Genomic DNA, 27,032 nt, shown 5'->3' on the forward strand with positions numbered 1-27,032 from the left:
AATTTTACTGTAACACCACTTTTGCTGTATTCCTTGGGTTTTGGTATGTTGTATTTTCATTTTGTTTCAAGGGATTTTTTGATTTCTCTTTTGTTTTCTTCTATGACTCACTGTTTATGCAGGAGTCTGTTCAGTTTCCATGGGTTTGTATAGTTTTTAGAGCTTCTTATGTTTTTAATTTTTAGCTTCATTCCATTTTGGTTAGAAAAGATACAAGGTAAGTTTTCATTTTTTTTTTTAATTTGTTGATCCCTGTTTTATGCTCTAGCATATAGTCTTCCATAGAGAATGTTCTGTGCATTGATGAAAACATGTACTCTGAGGCTATGGGATGAAATGTTCCTTAGATATTGATTAGAGCCATTTGCTCAATAGTGTAGGTTAGCTCTTGTTTCTTTGTTGATTTTTTTATGTAGTTGACCTGTTCATTGATACAAAGTGAAACACTGAATTCTGCCATTATTATAGTATTGGAACATATGTTTTGCTTTAGAATCATTAATATTTGTTTTAAATAGATGGGCGTTGGTGCTGGCATTGTGGAGCAATAGGTGAAGTTGCTGCCTGCAATGCCAGTTTCCCACATGGGCACCAGCTCATGTCTGCCCACTTCTCTTCTGAGACAGCACCCTGCTAATAGCCTGGGAAAAGCAGCAGAATATGGCCCAATTGTGTGGAACCCTGCAACCTTATGGGAGACCCAGAAGAAGCTCCTGGCTCCTGGCTTCCGCCTAGCTCATCTCTGGCCATTGTAGTCACTTGGGGATTTAACCTGTGGATGAATGACCCCTCTCTCTGTCTTTCCCTTTCTCTGTTAACTCTTGACTTCCTTAAAGAAATAGATGGATGTCCCAGCACTGGGTACATACACATTTACTACAGTCATATATTCCTGTTGATTTATCCATTAATCACTACATAATGACCTTTTTTGTCTCTTTTAACAGTTTTTGTCTTAAAGCCCATTTGTGATTCTATGTACTTCCTGTACTGGGAAGCATAAATAGACATGATCATAGATCTTCACCATGACACCTTATATTCACACTTTCAAAAGTAAAACAGAAAGACCCTAAGATGTTCAAGAGAGAAATGCCAGAAAGGTCATCAATCAGACTGACAGCAGATTTCACATCAGAAATCCTATAGGTTAGAAAAAAATGGAGCTATAGTCTAAGTTCTTAAAGAAAAAAACTGTCAACCCAGGATATTAGCAAAGCTCTCATTTATAAATGAAGGTGAAACAAAGACCTTCGAAGAGAAATAAAAACTGAAAGCAATTTGGCATCACCCAGCCAGCCTTCAAATAATACTTGAAGATTCACTACACATAGAAACAGAGAAAGATAATCAGCATTGCAAAAGAATAGAAAGGCACAAAACCTCCTCCTAGTAAATTACAAAGGAGATACAAAACAAACAAAAAGATATTTATGGAAAAATGGCAGGGTCAAGTAATTACTTATTAATAATATCCTTGAATGTAAATGGGCTAAATTCTCCAATTAAAAGATACAGACTACCTAAATGGATCAAAATACAAGACCCATTTATATGCTGCCAAGAAACACATTTTACCAACAAAGACAAAGACTGAAAGTAAAAGGATGAAAAGACAGTCTATGCAAATGAAAATAAAAAATGAGTAGGAGTAGCTATCTTAATATCAGACATAATACTTTAAGACAAAAGGTTTTTTAAAAAAATATTTATTTGAAAAGCAGAGTGACACAGAGAAAAGGAGACAGGGATCTTTGTATTTACTAGTTCACTCTCTAAAAGGATGTTATAGCCAGGGTAAAGTCAGGAGCCAGGAACTCCATATGGTTCACACCCATGGGTAACAGGGGCCCAGACACTTAGGACACCTTCTGCTGCAGCTTAATAGGAAGCTGGACTGGAAGTGGAGTAGTGGTATTGAACTGACACTGAAACCTGGATGCCAGTGTCTTAAGTGGCAGTTTAATCCCTGCTGGGCCATGATGCTGACTCCTACTTTCCTGTTTTTGTGTTCTTTCTAATGCAATTTTTAAAGAAGTATTATCAAGGAACTAGAAAATTCAAAATGCTAACTGTTTGGATGTAGAAATTTCAATACTTTAACGTAAAACAGAGGGTATTTGTTTTCTACTAGCAATGGGTCTTTGGGCCAGATGATTTGAATTTAAAATCTTTCAAATTTTAGGCATCTCATGTTATTATGCAACATCCTCAGTAGGGTCTGTAGAATACAGTATAATCAATTCATCTCTAAATTCCATCAAGAGAAGTAAGTTCAAATTTCAGCTCTGCTGTATCACCAATGAAGAAAATACCTATTTCATAGGGTCAGCGTGTGATTCAAAATAAAGTGATTGTATGACCTATGAATATCCCTGCAACAGCGAAACTCAATGCAAATGTGGTTTCACATGATCAGTTTTTAAAAGTCTGTTAAGTATTAACATTTTATTTTAGGAACAGAAATAACTTTAAAATAAATGTTTTTTTGAATGTCAGTATACATTAAAAAAACCACAAAGTTTAAGAACTCTCCTCCATCTCCAGGAACTAAAAGGTAGCAATCCAGCTATAGTCTACCTTCCTGAGTTTTCTCAGTTCTTTTTCTTCAGATTTTGACAACTGATGGAAAATGTCTTCTCCCAAATCTGTGTGCTTTGCGTCTTGGACCTTTTCAGTAAAAGCATTTTCTTCATCAGAGTTGTCACTTTCTTTTTCTTCTTGCATATCTACATCATCTGGAATTTCTTCAGCACTTTAACAAACAGAATAAATATCAAATCACTATTAATAATTATTTCTAAATAACTTTCTAATTTAAGACATCTATATTAAAATATGACCTTTAAATCTTGCTATCAGTGTCCTTTAAAAATTACAAATTCTCATAAAAAGTTACAAGTTAATTTAATTAAAAAACTACAAGTTATTATAAAGTATAATTTTTAATTAGATACCAAATCTTTAAAACACACACATAAGTTCTCTTTTCTGAAACTGACTTTTAATGCATTTGACTTAATACTCATATTTTTTCACTACAATTAGAACCTTGGATAAAGAGAACTAATCTAATCAAAAGTATCATGAAGTATTCTGTTACCTTGAATAGAATATCTAAACGCACTTAAAGATCTGCTTTACCTCTTTGTCTCTTTAGACAGCAACAAGGAATTTATGAACAGGGAGCACAGGAAAGAAGCAGATGGCAACACATGGGCTGGCGTGTGAAGAAGCTGGAGTGAAAACAGAAACACAGGGTTTCATTTATGAAGTTTATCTTTGGGCATACTCGGTTCCTTCAACATCCTAAGTACTTATTATTGTAAATACCATGAGTCAAACACAAAAGTCTTCCACTACTCCCAGAAAAAAGAAGCCAAAGAAAAAGGACTTTCATCCTCTTATATTTATGCAAACCATCCCATTCGCTTCCCACAAATTAATTCCAAATTAATCCTAAATCATAGCAAATTAATGCCAAATTATCAAGTCATGTTAACTTTGGCTTAGGTATTCATGTGATACAGCAAAATGGTATTCAAAAACAATCTTACAGATTGAATGTATAAAACCCCCCAACTTAGCAATCTGTTTTACATGAGTTATTTTAATACTACTTACCTCGTTAACTGCGGGTATGTTTTCTGTTAAGGGTAGTTGCACCAGTTCATTCTCTGAATTTTCATGGAATTTTTCATCCTGTTGTTGCCTGTGCTTTCCCAGTATGAAATAAAATGGGGTTGTTGGAAGACTTTCTTCTGCTAGCAGCTATAAAGATTTGAGACCAAAGGAAAATCATTTCAGTGAAAAGGAGGAATTGTCTCTGATGTAAAACAAGTATTGTAAAATAATAAAATATCTGGAATGGAAGGAACTTTAAAGCCCAGTATTGCACTTCTGTAGGAGAAGCTAACAGTGGACACTTCCATGAAAGAAAACAATATGCATTTACCAGTTTTTTCACCAAATCCTATACATCTGTCAGCAAAGGGTTTTATGCAAAAGGTCATAAATCCACATGTTGAAAAGCTGGGGAGATGGCCACAGTATCAACATGCTGGAAACTGTAAAGCAGCTTGCAGGATGTGAACTGACAGGAGATCTGAAAAAGCAGAATTCTAAGCTGGCTGTTCATATTTGAGAATCCCACAAAGATCAGGAGTCAGTAATTACAGGACCTCAGCAAGTGTGGAAGGGGGCTAAGAAATACAGATGGGCTGGTTGAAGGTCTGCTTAGAAAGCACTCAGATTCCTGCATCTCCTCCTCAGTGCTAGCAGGGGGCTCTCAGCCTATTCCTGGAGTACAGAATCAAAGTTTTAGACTTGGGGTGGTGGTGTCCTTTTCATGACTAAAGGTAGTTACATTTCATATAGGGGGTTAATCAGCATCCAAATCCTTGAGGCAAGAACTTTGAAATATTTCATCTGGGCAGTTTGAGCAGATTGACAGTGGACCTAAACATAATGACAATGAAGATTTTTGTAATAAAACAGAGCCCAATTGTGGAAGCCAAAAGATAGGCTCCACTTTTAAATAAGAGCAGAGAATCAAAAGTCACTGGACTGATGAAAACTTACACAACGAAAGAGAATGACCAGAGCAGACTGAAAATAAACACAAACTTGGGGCTGGTATCATGGCACGGTGGGTTAAGCCTCTGCCTAAGGTGCTAACATCCCATATGAGCACTGGTTCGAGTCCTGGCTGCTCTACCTCCAATCCAGTTGCCTACTCATGCATCAGAGAAAGAAGCAATCATTTGGGGAGTGAACCAGCAGATGGGGAGACCTCTCTGTCTCTACCTTTTAAAAAACTAGTCAAAATAAAGTAAAAAAAAAAAAAAAAAAAAAGTGAAAATGAACAACAGACCATGCAAGAGGGAGGGGGTAAAAAAAGAGCTGATAATAAAAATCTCATAGAAAACAGAAAAGGGAAACAGACACACAGTCACACAGACAAACACACACAGTATCAGAGCAGTACTCTGGAAGGTCTACCACAAAACAGAAGTTCCAGAAACACAATGGAGAAAAGTAATTTTATTGTTATTCAGCACATTCCAGTGGGCTCTATAATTCAAAGGGAAAAAAAAAAATCAAAGTCTTCAGCAAGGCCTACCTTGACTTTGCTATTTAAAACTGCAAGCTGCACCCCACTGACCAACTCCCACCCCTTCCTTTATTTTTCCTTCCCACCAATAAATCTTGTCATCTTCTGACATTTTATTTACTTAATGATTCTTGTTCACTCCATCTTCTGGTAGACTGTGAATACTACAGATTTAGAGACTTCACTATTTTCCTTGCCTCCCAAGTGCCTACACTAGTCACTAGCATTTAACATAATCAATAAAAATTGGTGAGTAAATTTAGTGAGTGTTTTTTAGGAAAAAAGAAAAAAGCCAATTTATAGAAAAAGGATGGGCTTGGGGTGGGGAGTGTTGTGGTGTACCAGGTTAAGCAATTACTTGGAATACCCAATTCCCCTAGACTGGTTCAAGTCCTGGCTGCTTCAGTTTGGATTTAGCCACCTGCTAATGTACCTAGGAAGGTAACAGATGATGACCTCCATGGCTGGGTTCCAGCAACCTACACAGGAAGCCAGGGTACAGCTCCTGGATTCTGGTTTGGCCTGACCTATCTCCAGCTGTTGCTGCTGTTTGGGGAGTGGCCAGAAGATCTCTCTCTGTGTCACTCTGCCTTTCAAACAAATAAACAAACAGAAAAATCTTAAAAAGAAAATAAAGAATGGGCTTAGATATTAGCAACACTGAAAGCTATAAAAAAGACACCATCTGAGAAAATGAGGTTCAATTTACAACTTTATAACCAACCAGGCAACCAAGAAGGAGAGAATAAAAACATTTCCAAACATGCATCAGAATGCACATCACCAAAGGAAGAGAATGACAAAAAAAAAAAAAAAAAAAAAAAAAAAAAAAGGCAGCTGTGGATCTAACAAAAGAAAGAAACAATTTCCCAGACTGATGGTGGATGTGGATCCTAAGATGACTACTGCATGATAGATACAGGTACAGGAGCAGCTGTTCCAGAATGAAGCAAGTCAGAAGGGTTCTTGGGAACATTTCTTTACAACCTGAATAAATAGCTAATATGTCTGAAAATACTTTCAGAACGCTTACATAATACGGGTAAGGGGTGGGTATTTAGCACAATGGTTAAGATGCCAATGTGGGAGATCTGGATTTAGTTCTCTGCTCCCAGCTTTGGCCTGGCCTAGCCCTGCCTGCTGCAGGCATTTGTGAATGAGCAAGGGGAGGTCTCTCTCTCTCTGTCCTTAAAAAAAAGAAAGAAAAAAAAAAAAAAAGACAAGACAGACAACTTGGTAGAGGTTGAATTGAGTGAGAAGTAAACAGAAAACTAAGCAAATGGAAAAATGCAGGGGGCTGGCGCTTTGGCATAGTGTGTAAGGCTGCTGCCTGCAGCACAGGCATCCCATACGGGCACTGGTTTGAGCCCCAGTTGATCCACTTCCTATCCAGCTCCCTGCTAATGTGCCTGGGCAATCAACAGAAAATGTCCCAAGTCCTAGGGCTCCCACACCCACATGGGAGACCTGAAAGAAGCTCCTGGCTTCAGATCGGCCTCGCTCAGGCTATTGTGGTCAATTGGGGAGTGAACTAGCAGATGGAAGCTCTCTTTCTTTCTGCTTCTGCCTCTCTGCAACTCTGCCTTTCAAATAAATAAATCTTAAAAAAAAAAAAAAATAAAATAAAGAAAGAAACAAGCAGCAACCGTTAATTCTAGAGAAAACAAGATAGGTCAAAATAGAAAAACAATCTGTTTATGACTACATGGCTGGGGTATGAACAGTGTTTACATGGTCTGGTAAGCACTGATTGATAAATTTATGATTTATTTTTATTGAGAAAACTAGGAGAAACATGAGACAGTGTGTGTTAAATAAAAATTCCAGCTGAAAGAATTGAGAGTATCTGTCTTTGTGGGTAGTGGCAGTGGTGTTAGGTAAGTTTTTCCTCAATAGCTTTGTAGTATCAGTTGTCCTTCACTGGGAACTGCTTACAGAACCAACAGTACCCACCTCACACTACCAATGTGTCCTCTGCACACACCAAAATACATAGATACTTATGTGTGAAATGGTGTGCCATTTGCATACAGCCAATGTACATACTCTTGATCTCTAGCTTACTTACAATGCTTAATATAGTGTACATGTCATGTGAGTAGTTGTCATGCTGGGGCGGATGCTGTGGCCCAGGGGGTTAAAGCCCTGGCATGAAGCACCAGCATCCCATATGGGTGCTGGTTCTAGTCCCTGCTGCTCTACTTCTGCTCCAGCTCTCTGCTATTGCCTGGGAAAGTACTAGAGGATGGTCCAAGTCTTTGGGCCCCTGCACCCACGTGGGAGACCCAGAAGAAGCTCCTGGCTCCTGGCTTCGGATCGGCACAGCTCCGGTTGTTGCAGCCAATTGGGGAGTGAACCAGCGGATGGAAGATCTCTCTGTCTCTGTCTCTCTCTCTGCCTCTCTTCTCTCTGTGTAACTCTAGCTTTCAAGATTTATTTAAAGATTTATTTATTTTACTTGAAAGTCAGAATTACATAGAGAGAAGGAGAGGCAGAGAGAGAGAGCGCGAGAAAAAAAGAGAAAGAGAGAGAGTGATCTTCCATCCGCTGGTTCACTCCCCAACTGGCTGCAATGGCCTGAGCTGCACTGATCCGAAGCCTGGAGCTAGGAGTTTCTTCCGGGTCTCCCACAAGGGTGCAGGGGCCCAAAGACTTGGGCTATCTTCTGCTGCTTTCCCAGGCCATAGCAGAGAGCTGGATCAGAAGTAGCACAGCTGGGACTTGAACTGGCGTCCATATGGGATGCCAGCACTACAGATGGCTTTACCTGCTATGCCACAGTGCTGGCCCCATAAATAAAACTTTAAAAAAAAAAAAAAAAAAAAAAAAAAAGGTAGTAGTTGTCATGGTATATTATTTAGGAAAGAATGAAAAGTAGTCTTTAAATGTTTAGTACAGACACATTCCCCACCCCCCCAGAATATTTTCTATCCGTGGCTGGTTAAACTGCAGAGTGGACTCCTTGGAAACAGAGTACCAACTGCATTAGACTCTTGAAATAATAAGCTTATGTTATTGATAGAAATTTTTAAAAAATTCCAAAGAGCTCTCTACCTTCACAAGGGATACATTGGTTTAAAAAAATCTATGTTTCAAAATGTCATTTAGGGCCAGCTGAAATATCTTTCTCACAGTTGCGTTCTAAAAAATAAGCTCTTTTTAGGCAGCCCTATGAATGGCTGAAACATACCTGTTTGCTTGTTGGTGTGAGTTTCTCTTCTGGAGACTTTGTACTAAATGTCAATAAACTCTGAAAAGAGAGATCAGTTGATAATGCAAAAGATGAACTGAAGAGTGCAAAAGCTAAATAAGGTGAAACAAAGAGTTAAACAAAATGGGAAAGTGAGTTGCTTGTGTGGATACCTATAGCTGTCCACTGAAAAGTAATAAAAGATCAAAAATTACATAAAAACTATTGTGAGAGTTAAGTGATTATGTTCTGAGATACATTTAAGAACTGGTAATGAAATTAAATTTGGCTGATAGATCAAATTCAAGCCACTATTTTTTTTTAATAGCAAATTGAATGCTAAAAGTTGAAAGAACCCTGCTAATAAAAGAAGTATTTAAAGTACTTTAGTTGTTCTGCATTTTTGCTGTCAGGAAGTTAATACAGGCAACACTTACACAGCTTTAAAGCTAAAGTGGTTCTAACAAACTCACACTAGTAATACTGCTGTAGTGAGGCCATAAGACTATTTCTGTTGGGAAATAATCCTCTAATAAAACTATTCCACCCAGAAATAAACACTAAAACTACAAGTACTCAGTGATTGTCTCTTGAGAGGGGGCAGTTACCTGTGATTTTGTCAGGAAATAGAACTGGGATCTGTTGAGCCACTGGTAAGCTTCCGAGGTGAACGACTCAGGGATATCTCGTGGAACAAACACCCCCCACTGGACTTCCTCTCTGGAGATATCCTTTTGAATATACAATGGCCTTGGCTCACTAGGTTTAAATACAAACACTAGAGGAAAAAAACAGACAATGAGATGTTGACTGCAAAACTTATTGCAGGACTTACTCCATTTAGCAAATGGCCTACCTCCTGAATGTTTTAGGCTGTACCTCAACAAGTATCTATTTGGTGCCTACTATGTGCCGAAACATTTAGCAATGAGGGCTATGATAATGAAAAAACAGAAAAGGGATCCTGGCTTCAGAGACCAGAATTTACCACAGTAGACAGACACCAAAATATTGCAGCAGAATCTTAGGTGCTAAAACAGAGAAATGTATGACTATTTACCTAACAAGGTACTGGAGCAAGAAAGGAAGGGCAGTGCCTGAGCACAATGTTTTCAAAAGGATGTCTGGTTTGAAGGAAAGTTGGACTGAAATTGTATTAAAGGCATCAGACTGAAAAAATTAGGCAATAAATCTTTACTATCAAAGCATGGTTTGTACTTACAATCTGAACCCACTGAAGACTGAGAGACTGCAGCAATATTCTCTGACTCAGGATCAGGTTCCATAATGCTAACATTTAATTTTGCACTCCACTCCACTGGGGAAAACCAAAAGTGATTCAATTCTAAGAATAAATTGACCAAAAGCTTCATGAAGCTTATTTAACAGTTTATTTTCATCTACTTGAAATGCAGACACACACACACACACATACACAGACACACACAGATACACACACACAGCCTTCCATCTGCTCGTTCACTCTCCAAATGGATACAATAGCCAGCGTTGGGTAAAGTTGAAGCCAGGAGCCTGGAACTCCACCCTGGTCTTCTACATGGCAGGGGTCCAAACACTTGGCCATCATCTGACGTTTCCCTGGATGTAGTAGGAAGTTGGGTCTGAAGTGGAGCAGAGCAGCTAGAACTGGAAGTGGCACTCCAATATGGGATGAGGGCATCTGAGGTGGCAGCTTAATCCACCCCTTCAAAGCTTATTTATAGTGGCCAATCTTCATATTTTTAGGAAGAATTTTATTTTTCCAAATGACACATATAGACATGTTAAAATTATCAGTGCAAGGCTGACAAACAAAGTGGAAATGAAAGAAAAAAAGCAAGAAGCAGAAAAACAAAGTGGAAATTCAGTGTTCCTTTCATTCATTATGAAAAAATTATTTCATTGAATCTTATGTCTGATGCTTTTCTGCTGCTTGTAAATGGGGGCAAAACTATTGACCAGAGTCACTACGAAAAATAAAACAAAGTTACCACACACAGTCCTCATGAAGCAACCCCCACGCCTTTCAAACATACTCCATGAGCAAAATGCCACTGGTTTACACTTGTTAGGACCCTTGTGGTAGACTACATTCAAAGGTTAAGCTGCCAGGGACACTGCAGGTTAGGATTCATTACAGAAATGTTCCTCTGACTGTCACAAGGACGGAGGGTGGGGAGGGCAGCAGAGTCAGACAAACTGAATGTAGTGCAAAAGCCGAGGATGACGGAAGCTGTTCTACCAGCGATGGGGCTATCTGTAAGGAATCTACTTCAGGTCTAGCACTCTCCAAGTTTTGGAGGTATAATGTGTCCTGTGGAAAATTACACAATCTCCAGATACAGCTATGAAGACAGGATCACCAAGTCCTAAAATGCCAAAGTTGGATGGCAACTTCCCATGTGCATTACCAAGTTACACTTTAAAGTAAAAAAAAGTCTCACATGCACAACTGAGCAGATTCCAACAGCAAAGAACGCCACTTTCAGTGGTACCGAGAAGGTACTTGGAACATGTCAGTCTCCCAAAGCAAAGGTGCCTAGGACAAAACCACAGAGAAGTTAGTGATGCTCGGTTCCGGCTTGTTTAGGTACAAAGAACTGCAGACTTCCAGACACTGAACCCAGTGCAGATTTTTAGATAGACAAGCGTTGTTTGTTTACAATTATCCTGATGAAAAAGGGGCTAAGGTATACAAAAGGGAAAGCTTATCTATTCTGTTTTTATATTTGGTTTGATGACTAACTCTGTAATATGAAGAAGCAATGTATTCTCTAATACACAGCAATGAATATACAACAGAGAAAAGACATAAAATGTGCAAAGTCACTTAAGAAAAACTATTTTATGCTCTTTGCCTACTAGAAGAAAACTTGCAATTTTACAAAGTAAACTCAGAGTCACATGTAGGGAATTAGAACAATCTCATCAGTATGCCATTCTGTCCTTTCCCAGTTATCAGAAGTAAAAATGGGAGATACACTGTTATTTTCCCCTGTCCTTCTCACAAACAGTGGGGTTTGAACATAATGTAGTTGTTACAGAAAAACGCAGAAGATAAGTACAGTTTGGATCCATTGAGGCTTATGTACAGCCTCTATTATTACACGCCACACATATAAAGTATTTATTACAAAGGAAAACCTGTCGGCCAAGAATTAATGTTAATCCCAACAATGGAAATGTTGGCAGTTTGTGTCATCATCATTTTTAGTTTCTTGCTCCACTGACCTACAGGCTACCTTTGGAGAAAAGCGTAAACTCTTACCAAAGTTTAAACAGATAAAATTTAAAACATACTACATATTCCCCAATACTTTTACATACCTTATCTTTCCAGCTCGTTGGCAAAACGTACATTTAAGTTCCCATGTTTCTGAATCCCATATTGTGACAATTTCTTCAAAACTAACTGCTAGTAAAGAACCATCTTCACAGAAACAACAGTTAGTTGCCTGATATTTGTGATAACTACCCACAAAGTCACAGGTCCAGCCAACAGCTTTCTCTGCGGAAACAGAAGCCATGTTTAGAAATAGTATCAATGTGGAAACTTGACAGAGATGTATTAAGCAGTAAGGATAAAGAAACAAAGGCACACACACACACAAACAACCCTGCTCTCACAACCGTAAGCTCAAGTGGTATGAAATATGGACTAATCTGAAATTTACGCCCCTTTTCAAAGACTTTGACCTCCCTACAATGGAGCAGTCAAAGAGCTAGCAGCAAAAGTCCTTTCTGTAGTACCCTTACAAGCTAGAATAATCACAAGATTCATCAGGAAGACCATTTAAAAACATTGGGGGAAAAGACATGTAAAATGTTATCTCCCAAATCTACTAATATCAAGCAATATCCTACAGAATTCAACAAGTTAGAAATGTCCTAACAGAATGGATACAAGTTTGAGGTAAGTACATCAATTCTTTGTTTGCTTTTAAAATATACCGCATTTAATTAACTTACTGTATATGTCAGAATCATCTGTTAATATCCATACTTTGAAGTGACCATCCTTACTAGCTGTAACCAAAGTGGGGTTGTCTGACTTCTCTGTATTACAGAAACAGAGAGCTGTGATGTGGTCTTCATGCGGCATATTAATCTTTGTGTTAAGGACAAACCTAGTGGGAAGGAAATCACAAAATTTACTCTTACATCAGAAGAATATGGTAATCTGTTACCTAAGAGTTTCTTACACATTGGACATTCTAAAATAATATCTATCAGAATAGGCTATGGTTAGATTATCACTCAGAATGACAAACAACTAAGTACTCTAATATCACAATATGCAGAGTTGTATGACTTGTGTCCTTATGCCACTTACACTGTTCACAGATCACTATGTATAGTGGTCAGCTAACTGGCATAAAATGAGTATAAGTCAGCAGGCCACAATCCTTGAAGGCTTACAGGAAAACTGTATCCAATATCATTCACTGTCTACTTCTAAAAATGAAAACTGGATGTTCCCATGTGCAAGGAAATGTGGAAAGAAAATGTTTTCAAATTGCCTTGATCATTGTTTACTATCTTCAGTCACCCAACTATCTCTCAAAGCTTGTCTTCCAGCTTACGAGAGGAGTGCTGTGAATGACCTACATTGACATTGGGTCTTAAAAGAACACCAGGGCAGCACGGTCTTTTGATTTTTAAAACGTTCAGGTAACAAGGGGAGTGCCTAAAGACAGCTGCTAAATCTGTCTGGGACTGTTTCCCCAAACGTAAAATGTTGACAACAGGCTTACTTATAGTATTCTTCTGAAAATTACTAACACAAAGGGTATGAGAGCACTAAGCCCAGTTTGTGCCACATAGCAGGGACTTGATAAAGGCTTATTATAACTACTGGTCAAGAAATCAGTGAGCATCTTGTCTAATCACAACACACATACTACCACACTACACTATACCTTCACCTACACTATTGAATCACACTAATGAAGAGCAAGGGAACATCTTGATTCTAATTCTGGATTTGTTTAGAAGAATAAGATACTGTCTTTGGGGTGTCATTTCTGTTTTTTCATTTATGCAATGAGGTGACAACACATCACAACCTACAGGACACTAATGCCTTCTCAGAGCAGAAAGTTTAAGTAACGGCTTTATTAGAATAATTCCCTCTTATCTCTAAGTCTAAAACCTACTAAAGTGAAACACCTTGAAGACTGACAACTGAACCCAGAAACAGAAGTCAAGTATTTTATACTCTGAAATTAAGAAATGACTTTAGGGGCTGACACTGTGTGGTACAGAGAGTTATGCTGCCACTTGAAGTGCCAGCATCTCACATGGGCACCAGTTAAAGTCCCAGCTACTCTTCTTTTGATCTAGCTCCCTCTAATGGCCCAAGAAAGCAACAGAAGATGGCTGAAGTGCTTGGGCCCCTGTACCCACATGGGAGACCCAGAGAAAGCTCTTGACTCTGGCCTGGCCCAGCTCCAGCAGTTGCAGCCATTTGGGGAGTGAAACAGCAGATGGAAGACCACCCTCTCTGTAACTCTGACTTTCAAATACATAATCTTAAAAAAGCCACTGTATAGGTAGCATTACCCTTGTGTTTTCTTATTATATGTCCACAGTTTCATTTGTAATTCAAGTTCTGCTTCCTTTTCTTGCCGTTGTTCCACAGTTGCAAGCCAGTTACCAGAGTAGTCAAATGCAGCTTTTGTTAGTTCGATTTGGATCAGACCATAATCATTGATATATTCTTGTTGTATAATATCTAACTGACAGATTAAAAAAATACAAAGTGCTTATTAATGTAAATGCTTAAATGTTAAAACATTCAAGGAATGAATAATTAACTATATCCAAGATAACTTCTAGAATCTACAGTAATAGTGTATTAGATAAAGGTGAAAAGTGAACTGTTACTACGGACATCAAAACTGCCATTAAGAAAGGCAGCGCATTATACAGCATCAATTTGGTGGTTATTATTTTTCAATGACCTCAAATATTAGTGTTGACTAAGACCTATTACACGATACAACAGAACCTTTCACTTATAAGCAGTACTCTTCCCTTGTTTCTAAGGTCAGGCAAGATAGCTTTACGTAACATGGAAGGTTAAATCCTACATCACTAGATAGTGTGGAGAGCAGAAATTACCCTATTGTTTTTAAGAAAGTCAAGAGAGATAAGCAATGTTCTGGGTAGGATTTTTCAAAATCCCATTTCAGGCATTGTGGTGCAGAAAGTTAAGCCCTTCTTGGGATGCCCACATGCCACATCTGAGTGCCTGGGATCAAGTCCTGCCTCCACTTCTGATCCAAGATTCTGCTAATGATATGCCTGGGAGGCAGCAGATGATGTCTCAAGTACTTGGGCCCTGCCACCTACAGGGGAGACTAGGATGGAGTTCTTGGTTACTGGCTGCCACTGGTCATGTGAGGAGTGAACTGGCAGGTGGATGATATCTAATAAACTGTTCAGCTGCTATGACAGAAATCTGGCAAATGTGCTATGGAGCACAAGAAAAAAATAATGATTCTATTTATCAGGATTATAAGAAACATTCCTCTCTAATCTAAACTGGAAATTCTCTCTTCAGTATGTGAATGTGACACTGTTTCACAAGAAGATAGATTTATATGTCAATTCATATATTCTCATTTCCTCATCTTTGTGGCTCAAAGGCACAGATGTGTGGTACAGCTAAGTGGAGTGCATTCTGAAACAAGATAAAATAGAAAAAGACAATTAAGTGTAAGAACGTCGATTGACTTATATGTAATCTGCAACTGTGGCCTCTAAATAATTAAACTAAGCATCCACAGATATGATAGATTAAGTCCAAGTAAACACAAGCACAGTTCATTTTAGAAGACACCAAATGAATTATTTGATTCTAGTTGTAAAGAGTTCTTTTAATTTTAAGGCTAGTTAATAGATAAAAGTCTTACATTGTATAACTGCTTATCACTCTGGAGAGAATAAAACTGCAGGTGGCCAGGTTTTCCATTCAAAACCAAGGCTTTAGTCCTTGGATCAATCATCAAACCAGTAAAGATATTCCTATCTGCAAAAGAAGTGACAAATAATAGTCAAAACCTGAGAAATATTCCTCTTAAAATGTACCAAACTCCAAAAACAATGGGCTCTACAATACCTTTCACGAGGCCTTGAATTACTGCAGATACCTCAAGGTTTCGGTGAATAATCATCATCTCTGTGAGTTAACAACAAAAAAAAGTTTTAAAACAAATAAATCAAAACTTGAAGGTGAAAAAGGCACCTGAGTTTGTATCATTCTGAAATATGCCAGAATTTAAAACCTAGGAAGCTGAAATAACTCAAGAGTTTTACTAAAAAAAAATCAGGAAAATATTTTGTGATTTAGTTGAAAAATTAGTAGTAGGGGTTTTTCTGAAGAGTCTTTAAGTTGTATCAATTGGGCTTAGGAATACATTTTAAGTGTTAATTCAGAAATTACATACAAATGATAGCTTAACTTTGAAACAAGTCATGACATGAATGGATTGTACAGTGATGTTCATTTTGAAAGGAAAGGATGCAATGGGCTCTGGGATTTGCAATGAGGCCTGTCTAGGCTGAATAGTCAAAGGATGAGCAAATCCTGGGGGAAGACCAAGACTGCCTCCATTTCTATCAGAATCCAGAGGACTCCCACACTGAGAAAAGAGCTGTGTCAAAGGAGAATCTTACAGCAACCTTTTGAAAATGCATTATCAAAACATCAAATGTCACTTTAAAATCCTCCCTTTCATTGGAAACATTAAGTGGCACAACAAAAGCAAATACACTTAGTCCCTCCATTTTCATACAAAGAATTCTAAAAATGTTGGATTCTGATGGTATCCAAAAGAACACAGATGTAAGGAAAGAGGAATGAAGAAAAAATGCTCATTAAGTCTTACACAACTCTTTTTTTTTTTTTTTTTTTTTTGACAGGCAGAGTGGACAGTGAGAGAGAGAGACAGAGAGAAAGGTCTTCCTTTTGCCGTTGGTTCACCCTCCAATGGCCACCGCGGCTGGTGCGCTGCGGCTGGCGCACCACGCTGATCCGATGGCAGGAGCCAGGTACTTATCCTGGTCTCCCATGGGGTGCAGGGCCCAAGGACTTGGGCCATCCTCCACTGCACTCCCTGGCCACAGCAGAGAGCTAGCCTGGAAGAGGGGCAACCGGGATGGAATCCGGCGCCCAGACTGGGACTAGAACCCAGTGTGCCGGCACCACAAGGCGGAGGATTAGCCTAGTGAGCTGTGGTGCCGGCCTTACACAACTCTTGATTAACTTCAGATCTATTTCCCACACTTTCCAGATGCCAGGTGATATATGGCATTATACTACTTTTTACCATCTTCACAATAAAACAATGTAGACTTACTATTATCAGAGTGAGAGGTACAAAACAAATCCCCCGCAGGTGAGACTGAGATGTGCTCAATGGTAGCTCCTAGACGAGGGAGAAACTCTTTATTCTTCTCTGTTGCATCACGCCACTCCACAAGCACAGACTCACGGCCGCCACTCAGCAGACTGGTGCCTTCATGTCCAGCCAAAGGAGTGAAAAAGACAGCATTTTAGGGAAAAAACACAGAATAAGAAAAATAAAATCAACACTTGTGTGCTTCCTATCATATCAGGGAATAAGCTCTTTTAAAACATAAAAACAAGTGTCTTCATACTTTTTAATATGCAAGACAAATGATTTAATGATCGCTGGTTCGAGAATCTTCCCTCCCAGTGCTATCTATTTTGTTCCTAAGCAATTCTTTTTCTTTTTTTTGACAGGCAGAGTGGACAGTGAGAGAGAGAGAGACAGAGAGAAAGGTCTTCCTTTTGCCGTTGGTTCACCCACCAATGGCTGCCGCGGCCGGCACGCTGTGGCCAGCGCACCGCGCTGATCCGAGGGCAGGAGCCAGGTGCCTCTCCTGGTCTCCCATGGGGTGCAGGGCCCAAGGACTTGGGCCATCCTCCACTGCACTCCCAGGCCACAGCAGAGAGCTGGCCTGGAAGAGGGGCAACTGGGACAGAATCCGGCGCCCAGACTGGGACTAGAACCTGGTGTGCCGGCGCCGCAAGGCCGAGAATTAGCCTAGTGAGCCGCGGCGCCGGCCCCTAAGCAATTCTTTTGCCAACAACTAGAAAAGTCAGTTTGGACAAAACAAACATCTTACTCCAGATAGTTTTAAAGATACATTTTTCCAAAAAAATTATAAGGAAGAAATAAACCATCTTACATGCATTCAAAAAAGAAATACTTTCCAATGTCATCCATAATACCATAACACAATCAGATTTTCCTAAAAAACAATTTATTAACCAATTTCACAATAGATGAAAATTCCCAAGCAACATATTGGCAAACTGAATTCATTAGTATATTAAAAAGGATAGATGTCACTATAGAGTTTGTTATAAGAATGAGAGATTTAAAATCTATTTATTTAAAGTAAATAAATATAATTAACTTCATTTACAGAATAAAGAGAAAAATCACATTTATCTGAATAGGTGCAGAATAGGTAAACAGCAGAATTCTACACCCACTTCTGGTCAAACATTTCAGCAACCCAAGATTCGACAGAACATTTCTACTCTCATTAAGGATATCCCGAGAATTCCTCATGTGTAAAGGTCAGACCTGAAGGTCTCAGAGCTTAAGCTACAGCCATTAAAGAAAACTTCAACTGCTTCCTACTATAGAGAAGGTGGACACGATGGATAAGCACAACAAAACAGAAGTCAGTGATGATAAGTATCAATCAATCTTTGCCCTTATTTGGGGAGGGACCAGAGTTGAGAGAAAGAACTTGATGGAGAAAGGCAGAAGAAATGCGCTTAGGATAGGAGAGAATCAAGATGCTGTCTGGAACTTACACATTCATGTGTACAGGTGCAGACCACACAAACACTCATTAATATTTTAAGAAGGCTGAGTGGGGTGGGTGGAGAATATAAGCTAGTTTACATTTTTACCAGTAGGGTTAATTCCTATTCATTCCTTTCCTAACCTCAATACACATCACAACTGTGCTTCTGTTGTATGACTCTGTGTTAGGTTGGGTCACACCCTAATACACTAGTCATTATTCCCTAAACCCAAGACACGCAAGCTGAAGATGCCTCCTATTTCCTGCGGCTCCAGTGAATGAAAGCCAAGTCACCTTCTTAGGGTCCGGAGCACATGCTGCCATCTAAGACTTGTCCTATTGGTCTCCAGGAAGACCATAAATAGAAAAATCACTTTTCCTGCCTTCTCATTTTTCAGGCACATAATCTTCTCTAGCATCTATCAACATTTTTACAAGACCAACAACAATGTACCCAATACACTGACACAGTTTGCACAAGCATCTGAGGGTGCTAAAAGTGACCACCAACAAAATCCACTTCTTTGAATTTCTATTGAAGACCATCTTATTTATTTTCAAAGAGGTGTTTTTATTTCCCATAGACACATTCTCATGCAACTTAAATGGATCAAAGGTCTGACTTAATTTAAAATCATGAACGTCCAATGAGGTGATATGAAAGTTAAAAACATGAGCTCTTAAGTCAGACCTAGTTCCAAATCCACTTACCAGCCATTGACCTCAGGCAAGTTAGCTATCAACTCTAAAGCTAACCCCTTAAACTGTAAAATAAGAATGATATGCATCTTAAAACGTCAAGACTTATGCTGGATAAGGCACTAGCATAGTTAATTAGCACCTGATACACTGTGTCTACAATTATGAAACAGGACTTAGCGATGTAGGCATAATTTTCAAAAAGTAAGATAATTTAAATAGGTTATGTTAGTAATACAGATGTCATCACAAATGTACATTCTGGAACTCTGAAAAGCTTTGAAACCTAAAATGTACAGTACTGGGCTGAGCACAGCCCAGAATATTGGGATGACATATGAATGTTTACAATTCATTTGGCCCACATAATTTTAAACTTTTCAAACTATAAATTCAGTAGGTTAAAAACACTTCAAAAGTTCATTTCAGTTATTAAGATTCCACTTACCCATCACTGAAAAAGCCAAATCCATAACGATATCATGGTGCCAATGTAAACATGTGTATGTGTATTTCTTATCATCATTAAAATTCCTCCTATTGGAGAAAAACAAAATTAATTGGACCATTAGAAAAATAATACAGCAAATACAATAACTGTAATATATGCTAATCAAAATAAATCTTAATATCAAGCTTACTAGTCTCTCTTTTTTTTTGGATAGATCAAGTTAGACAGAGAGAGAGACAGAGAGGAAGGTCTTCCATCCGATGGTTCATCCCCCAAATGGCCACTATGGCCGGAACTATGCCGATCTGAGGCCAGGAGCTAGGTGCTTCCTCCCGGTCTCCCAAGCGGGTGCAGGGCCCAAGGACTTGGGCCATCCACCACTGCCTTCCTGGGCCACAGTAGATAGCTGGACTGGAAGAGGAGCAACTGGGACTAGAACCCGGTGCCACATGGGATGCCGGCACCGGAGGCGGAGTATTAACCTAGTGAGCCACAGCGCCAGCCAAGCTTACTAGTCTTAATGTGAAAAATGAACATCACCTATTTCTTTTCTTTCTTTTTTTTTTTTTTGACATGCAGAGTGGATAGTGAGAAAGACAGAGAGAAAGGTCTTCCTTTTTGCCATTGGTTCACCCTCCAATGGCCGCCGCGGCCGGCACACCGCGCTGATCTGATGGCAGGAGTCAGGTTCTTATCCTGGTCTCCCATGGGGTGCAGGGCCCAAGTACTTGGACCATCCTCCACTGCACTCCCTGGCCACAGCAGAGAGCTGGCCTGGAAGAGGGGCAACCGGGAATCACCTATTTCTAAGAAGAGTCATTTCTACAAACAGTATGCCACTTAGACTGCCCTACCACAGAGTCACTTTCGTCACTCTTACTTTCTTGGTTAAGGGCTGACAAAAAACATGAATGGGATTTTTCACTCCTCTTCAAAGCCCAGGGTTAGAAATCCTAAGATAGGAAGTATCAAATGGAGAGCACAATAATGAAAGAATGGGAGGATGACAGCAAAGCCAAGTTACAACAGTGGCTTTCAGTGCATTTTTCCTAGACCCGGGGAGAGCCTCTCTGCAAGACTAACATGAAACAGTTATGTCAACGATCACCATGCTCCTCTTGAGTTCACTAACCAAAGACGGATTTTGCCATCTAGGTGCCCGGATGCTATGCAGTCTTCTGTTGGGTGACACGCTACACATGTAAAATTGTTCTTAGCGTTCTTCTTATTTCTTGATGAGGATAATGTAAACCTAGGAGAAACAAAAATTCATTTGATTACTAAAGTCTCTTAGTAAGTGGTGATGTATTTAAGAAAAAGGAAGATCTTGGGTGGGAGGGAGGTTATGGAGGGGAAAAGCCATTATAATCCAAAAGTTGTACTTTGGAAATTTATATTTATTAAATAAAAGTTAAAAAAAAAAGAAAAAGGGAGGTCTCAGACATAGCAACCAGAATTGGAAAGTTCTCAGAAGTCAGTGAATATAAATGCAGGAATTTTATTTTTGAAAAAGTTTTGATATCAAGAATCAAGGATTCATTTTGCAAGCATATATTAATATACAATAATATAAACTTCACAAGACTAATATTCTACCATAACAATATCATCTATGAAAGTCATTAACATTTAAGTAAAGAAAAATCCTTCTTCAGTGGCTTTTTTCTTTTTTTTAAAGATTTATTTATTTGAAAGGAAGAGTCACAGAGAGGCAGAGGCAGAGAGAGAAGGGTCTTCCATCTGCTGGTTCACTCCCCAGATGGCTGGCAATGGTCGGTGCTGCGCCGATCTGAAGCCAGGAGCCAGGAGCTTCCTCCAGGTCTTCCACGTGGGTGCAGGGGCCCAAAAACTTGGGCCATCTTCTCCTGCTTTCCTAGGCCATAGCAGAGAGCTGGGTCGGAAGTGGAGCAGCTGGAACTTGAACCGGCTCCCATATGGGATGCTGGCACTGCAGGTGGCAGCTTTACCTGCTATGCCATAGCACCGGCCCTGGGGGCCTTTTTTTGACTTGGGAAAAGCTTATTCAAATTTCTAACTAAAACATAGGTATGGACAAGCCAAAAAAAAGTATATTTCAGGCTAACGTGTCTAAGGAGATAAATCCAAAGGGACAAACCCATTTGTTATAATAGTTGGGCTATTTCCTATCCATATTAAAAAGAGCAGAGAAGCCTACGTGAAGGGTGGGTATTTCGTGCAGAGGTTAAGCTGCCACTTAGCAGGCCTGCCTCTTATGTTGGAGTGAGAGGGTTAGAGTTTCAGCTCCACTCCAGATTCCAGCTTTTTGCTCATGCATACCTGCCGATGAGGTAGGCTGATTGCTCAAGTACTTGGTCCCTGCCACCGACATGGGAGACCTGGATTGACTTTCAGGCTCTAGGGATAGTCTTTGCAGGCAACTGGGGAGTGAATCAATGAATCAGAGATTTCCCTCTGTTAGTTTGTATTTCTCTGCTTTCACAGAAATTATTTTAAAATAATTTAAATATTTAAAAATATTTTAAAATAATTAAAAGACAAACAAAAACAAATATTCATTTTGGGAATTTAAAAGGGAAGAAGAAATAGTGTCACAATGTTTAGCACTAGTCTCTCTGAAAATGCCATTTTGTACATCCTCACAATGCTATTGGGTAAGTATCTGCATTTTAAGTCTATGTAAATTTGAGGTGTGTCAGCGTTCAAATGGATTAAATTTGACTAATTTTCAAGTTAGTAACCAAGAGTCTAGATTTTTTTCCTATAGTGGTAAAATGGCTATGAGGGTTACCTGGTGAAGAATTTTCAAGTTACCTTCAAATGTGACACCAAGTATGCAGACCAGAAGTCAGATATATAGAGGCCTTTGGCTGGAAAACGTTCCCTAGGATTTTGTGAGTAACATTCTGCTCAACTCCACACACTGTGGTCAACTATCTCTCTCTACCCTGTGGTTTCACAAAGTCTCATGAGATGAAAGCAGAAACAGTTCTGGATCGCATATAGGAGGATGAAATGAAATTTATCAAACTTTTCGATAAATAAAATAAGGCTGACAAAAACGAACTCTTACCTTGATGTTGTTTTCTTTTTGAAAAAATAAACAGACAAGTAAAAGTCCCGTACTGCAGCAACATACTCTCCCTGTTATTTCAAAGAGAAAACAATTACTGAAACAGTCAACACTCTTTAAGAAATAGTCCCACCATGAAAGCTGACACCACAATAATCGTGTTTGGGAGACTGTGTATATTAATATAATAAAAAGACATACTTGGACTATGGAAAGTATAATCTTTAAGAGCAAGATCTGAAAACTGCTCTTCGGACACATCATTTTGTGGTCCTATTTTCATTTCTTCACCAAGGAGTAGAACTTTACCCCACATCTTGCCATTATTAGCTGTTCTGGTCGACATGAATTGGTATCTCCCTGTGGTTCTAATTGGTGTTTTTTTTTCTTTTCTCTTTTTAGGCAGAGTGGACAGTGAGAGGGAGACAGAGAGAAAGGTCTTCCTTTGCCGTTGGTTCACCCTCCAATGGCCGCCGCGGTGCCCGGCACGCCGCGGCCGGCACGTTGCGGCCGGCGCACCACGCTGATCCGACGGCAGGAGCCAGGTACTTATCCTGGTCTCTCATGGGGTGCAGGGCCCCAGCACTTGGGCCATCCTCCACTGCACTCCCGGGCCACAGCAGAGAGCTGGCCTGGAAGAGGGGCAACCGGGACAGAATCCGGCGCCCCGACCGGGACTAGAACCCGGTGTGCCGGCACTGCAAGGCGGAGGATTAGCCTAGTGAGCCGTGGCGCTGGCCCTAATTGGTGTTTAACTGACGATTAATGATACCGAAGAATGATGATATTAATAATGTTAAAAAAGTTTTCTCTACTCCGAGAAATAAATCCTTTTCAAAAGAAAGCTAAAAAAATGCTGCAAAATTTCTGGCTGAAGAAACATGTCAGTATAGTGACACCCAGTGGCTTCAGATGGTACATGACTTTAAAATAATAATTACTCATAGGGGGAAGTTAAATAAAGTTATTTCATACGTGTTAAATGGAATGTCTAGAAAGGGAATTCTCAAACATAATTCCTGGTAAGATTGCAGATTTTATTTTTTTTACTATATTTCTGTGTAATGTCTACAGATTCATAAAGAGGCATATTCATGGGTAGGGAAGACATATTTTCTAAAGACATACAGTTTAAAATGAAAACAATTAGTATGGCTGTTGCATGGGACAGGCAAAAAGATATACAAATACCAAAATACAGAATATTTTCGGGGTAATTAGAGGGATTACAAGGACAATAGAATAGAATATATAATGTAAAAATGGTCCTACAAAATCTATACCACAAATGCATGCTAAAGCTTAGTTACTAACAAAAATATAGCAATTTATGGCAAAATAAAATCACCATTATATGAAATGACCTGAAAAGGGATTTTATGTGCAAAACAGAAAACCAACAAAGCCAAATATACCTCATTTCCAAAGGCAACACACTTGGGTGACTGGTTTATATAATCCAAAACAAAGGAAAGCTCGGTGGCCTCTACTTCTTGGCTCGATGATTTTGGCAATTTCACTGAAACCAGCTGAAAGACATCTAGCAAAAGGCAACTATACTGATATAGAGCTTCTTTAAAGACAACAAACACATGCATGCATCTGTTCACAAGGGACTGTTAAGCTGTCACCTAGAATTCATTTGATGCCAAAATTATGCTAGCCTATCTTGAACTCTGCCTGAACATGTAAATTTTCAACAAGTCTAACTCCACAGCTCATATACATTCGTGCCCCACATATGCAGAAATAGAAAACAATTTGCATCTGATGGGTGTGTTCTACAATCCAAATTTCTAAGTTGAGCTTTAAAATGGAGACAGAATATGAATACAGGTTACCTGAGCAGCCAAACAAAAGCAACAAGCCATCTGCGAGAGCTTTCAGAAATGCTGTAGGCTTGCCACAGCATTCTTAGAATAAATCTCTGTTTCTGTAATATGAACATGCATTTTCCTTCATATTCCTTTGAAGACGTTTCCCCATAAGACTTTTTGAGTTCAGAATAAAAGCAAAACCCCTCCCACAGTTTACAAGGCAATACATAATCACATCAGGAACATTCTAAAGACTATGCCAACAGATCTACGTAGGTTACTCGTCTTTTTTCAGGGAACTTCCCTGACCACTGAGAATGTATTCCTCTAATACTGCCTATTCCCAACTCCTGCTTGATTAGAACACCTTCTGCCTTACTGGGTCATATAATTGGTATAGTTAGCTTATGCTTGGGACTTGTCTGATTTGTTCTATGCAACCAAAATATTATCTGGCACATGGTTGTCAATTAATTAGCTTTTGAATGACTATAATACATATAGCCAAGAATTGAAACTGGGGAAGATAAGATGTAAATAAAAGATTATGTTGTTTGCAAACCAGAGCAGAATGTATGAGAGCCCAGTGGTGGAGTAAGCCAGCCAGCTAGCGCAGGACATATTTTCAAGACTGATAAGTTTTTTTTTAAAGATTTATTTATTTATTCGAAATTCAGAGTTACAAAGAGAGGAGAGGCAGAGAGAGAGAGAAAGGGGTCTTCCATCCAATGGTTCACTCCCCAATTGGCTGCAATGGCCAGAGCTGTGCCGATCTGGAGTCAGGAGCCAAAAGCGTCCTCTGGGTCTCCCACGTGGGTGCAGGGGCCCAAGGACTTGGACCATCTTCTACTGCTTTCCTAGGCCATAGCAGAGAGCTGGATTGGAAGTGGAGCAGCCGGGTTCTCTAACCGGCACCCATATAGGATGCTGGTGCTTCAGGCCAGGGTGTTAACCCGCTGCACCACAACACCCACCCCTATACGTTTTTATGTAATGCAACGTACTTCAAGAAGTTTATGGCATAATGGAATTAAAAGATGTTTATTATGGCAATTTGATTGTAAGGATGGAACGTGCTACTCTGAGAATCACCTATTGCTGGGGTTGCACAGTCAGAGAGACCCCAAGTGTATGTTGCATATTACAATACACATTTTCCATGAACAACCTCAAGTACTATCCTATATATTCAGATCTGTATATGCTGAGTGCCCCATTATGGGCCAAGTACTGGAGAATAACACTAGATCCTATTGAATAGAATTTAGGTTATAGCATTTGAAGTTTCTAAGGTTAACTCCAAAAGGCTAATGGCCCAAGGTCTTTATTTTAGATCAGTAGTTCTCCACCCTGCTTTGCACATTAGTCTCAACTGAGGAATTTTTAAGTAAACAATGAAGATCCACCAGAGAAAATCTTAGTTAAGTTCCTCAGGTGATTCCCATACAGAGCCAATGTTTAGAATCAAGGATTGCAGGGATAGATACAAAGGTTTGCTATAGCTATCAATAAGTACCTTTCCCATGGAGGAACCACAGGCAAGGAGAGGAGGTGATTCCTAAATGTGGGTGATGAGTAATATCACATGGGGAAATATTAAAAATGCATATTCCTAAATTACACACCAGACCTAGTGAATCAGCTGTCTGCCAAGAAATTAGAAATCTGGATTTACGGCCAGTGCTGTGGCTCAAAAGGCTAATCCTCCGCCTGCGGTGCCTGCACACCGGGTTCTAGTTCTGGTCAGGGCGCCAGGTTCTGTCCTAGCTGCCCCTCTTCCAGGCCAGCTCTCTGCTGTGGCCCGGGAGTGCAGTGGAGGATGGCCCAGGTCCTTGGGCCCTGCACCCCATGGGAGACCAGGAGAAGCACCTGGCTCCTGCCTTTCGATTGGCGCAATGTGCCGGCCGCGGCGGCCATTGGAGGGTGAACCAACGGCAAAAAGGAAGACCTTTCTCTCTGTCTCTCTCACTATCCACTCTGCCTGTCAAAAAAAAAAAAAAAAAAAAAAAAAAAAAAGAAAAAGAAAAAGAAAAAGAAAAAAAGAAATCTGGATTTATTATAAGCATGTGGATTGACATTAAGAATTAATACATTTATATACAACATAGAATTTAAAAGTGTACTATTTTTAAGTAGTCATCTGGGAAGGCGGCATGAGTGTTTACATTTCCAGAAAAATTTTGGAATATCCTTAAGGGGTAGCTTCGAACCACACAAAAAAACTTAAATTACTGCTTTTTATTCTTCCATGATTCAATCTCCCTCCCCTGCAAATTTATTATTTCTCACTTTTACTTAGAAAGCACAAAGATATCTTTCATTTCCTAGTACAATTATCAAATGTCTGCAACACTGGGGGCCAGGCTAGTGCACTGCCCAGTAACCATTTTTAGGTTACTTTGTACTTTTAATTGTGAATATAACGATATTTTTTGAGGATACCACAGGCATAGTGGATTCTGGGGTTTGAAAATTTCATTTTTTTTAAGATTTTATTTATTTATTTGAGAGGTAGAGTTACAGACAGTGAGAGGGAGAGATAGGTCTTTCTTCCGCTGGTTCACTCCCCAAATGGCTGCAACAGCCGGAGCTGTGCCGATCTGAAGCCAGGAGCCAGAAGCTTCTTCCTGGTCTCCCAAGGACTTGGACCATCTTCTACTGCTTTCCCAGGCCACAACAGAGAGCTGGATTGGAAGAGGGGCAGCCGGGACTAGAACTGGTGCCCATATGGGATGTCGACACAGCAGGTGGAGGATTAACCTGCAGCCACGACACCGGCCCCTGAAAATTTCTTTAGCTATATCCTTCATGTCAGTATTCTACAGTGTTACATTCTCTGGTGAAGCATAATTATTTGT

General features: G+C 39.5%; 1 protein-coding gene across 2 annotated transcripts in view; it reads right to left on the reverse strand.

Moving 5' to 3' along the window:
* Positions 1–2,411: 2,411 nt before the first annotated feature.
* WDR75 (WD repeat domain 75) overlaps positions 2,412–27,032 on the reverse strand; it is a 35,718-nt gene continuing 11,097 nt past the window's right edge. For both annotated transcript variants that reach the window (XM_002712248.5, XM_051848364.2), the window contains 17 exons: positions 23,773–23,897; positions 22,358–22,428; positions 20,438–20,557; positions 19,303–19,391; positions 16,667–16,825; positions 15,427–15,486; positions 15,221–15,336; positions 13,866–14,041; positions 12,273–12,430; positions 11,631–11,811; positions 10,748–10,842; positions 9,526–9,621; positions 8,912–9,081; positions 8,304–8,363; positions 3,625–3,771; positions 3,145–3,236; positions 2,412–2,755 (listed from right to left, as the gene is read on the reverse strand). In XM_002712248.5, the coding sequence (XP_002712294.2) occupies positions 2,551–2,755; positions 3,145–3,236; positions 3,625–3,771; positions 8,304–8,363; positions 8,912–9,081; positions 9,526–9,621; positions 10,748–10,842; positions 11,631–11,811; positions 12,273–12,430; positions 13,866–14,041; positions 15,221–15,336; positions 15,427–15,486; positions 16,667–16,825; positions 19,303–19,391; positions 20,438–20,557; positions 22,358–22,428; positions 23,773–23,897 (2,120 nt within the window). In that variant the 3' untranslated portion in view covers positions 2,412–2,550. The remainder of the gene's footprint in view (positions 2,756–3,144; positions 3,237–3,624; positions 3,772–8,303; positions 8,364–8,911; positions 9,082–9,525; positions 9,622–10,747; positions 10,843–11,630; positions 11,812–12,272; positions 12,431–13,865; positions 14,042–15,220; positions 15,337–15,426; positions 15,487–16,666; positions 16,826–19,302; positions 19,392–20,437; positions 20,558–22,357; positions 22,429–23,772; positions 23,898–27,032) is intronic.

Source organism: Oryctolagus cuniculus, chromosome 3 (assembly GCF_964237555.1).
Source record: "Oryctolagus cuniculus chromosome 3, mOryCun1.1, whole genome shotgun sequence".
Lineage (NCBI taxonomy): Eukaryota > Metazoa > Chordata > Mammalia > Lagomorpha > Leporidae > Oryctolagus > Oryctolagus cuniculus.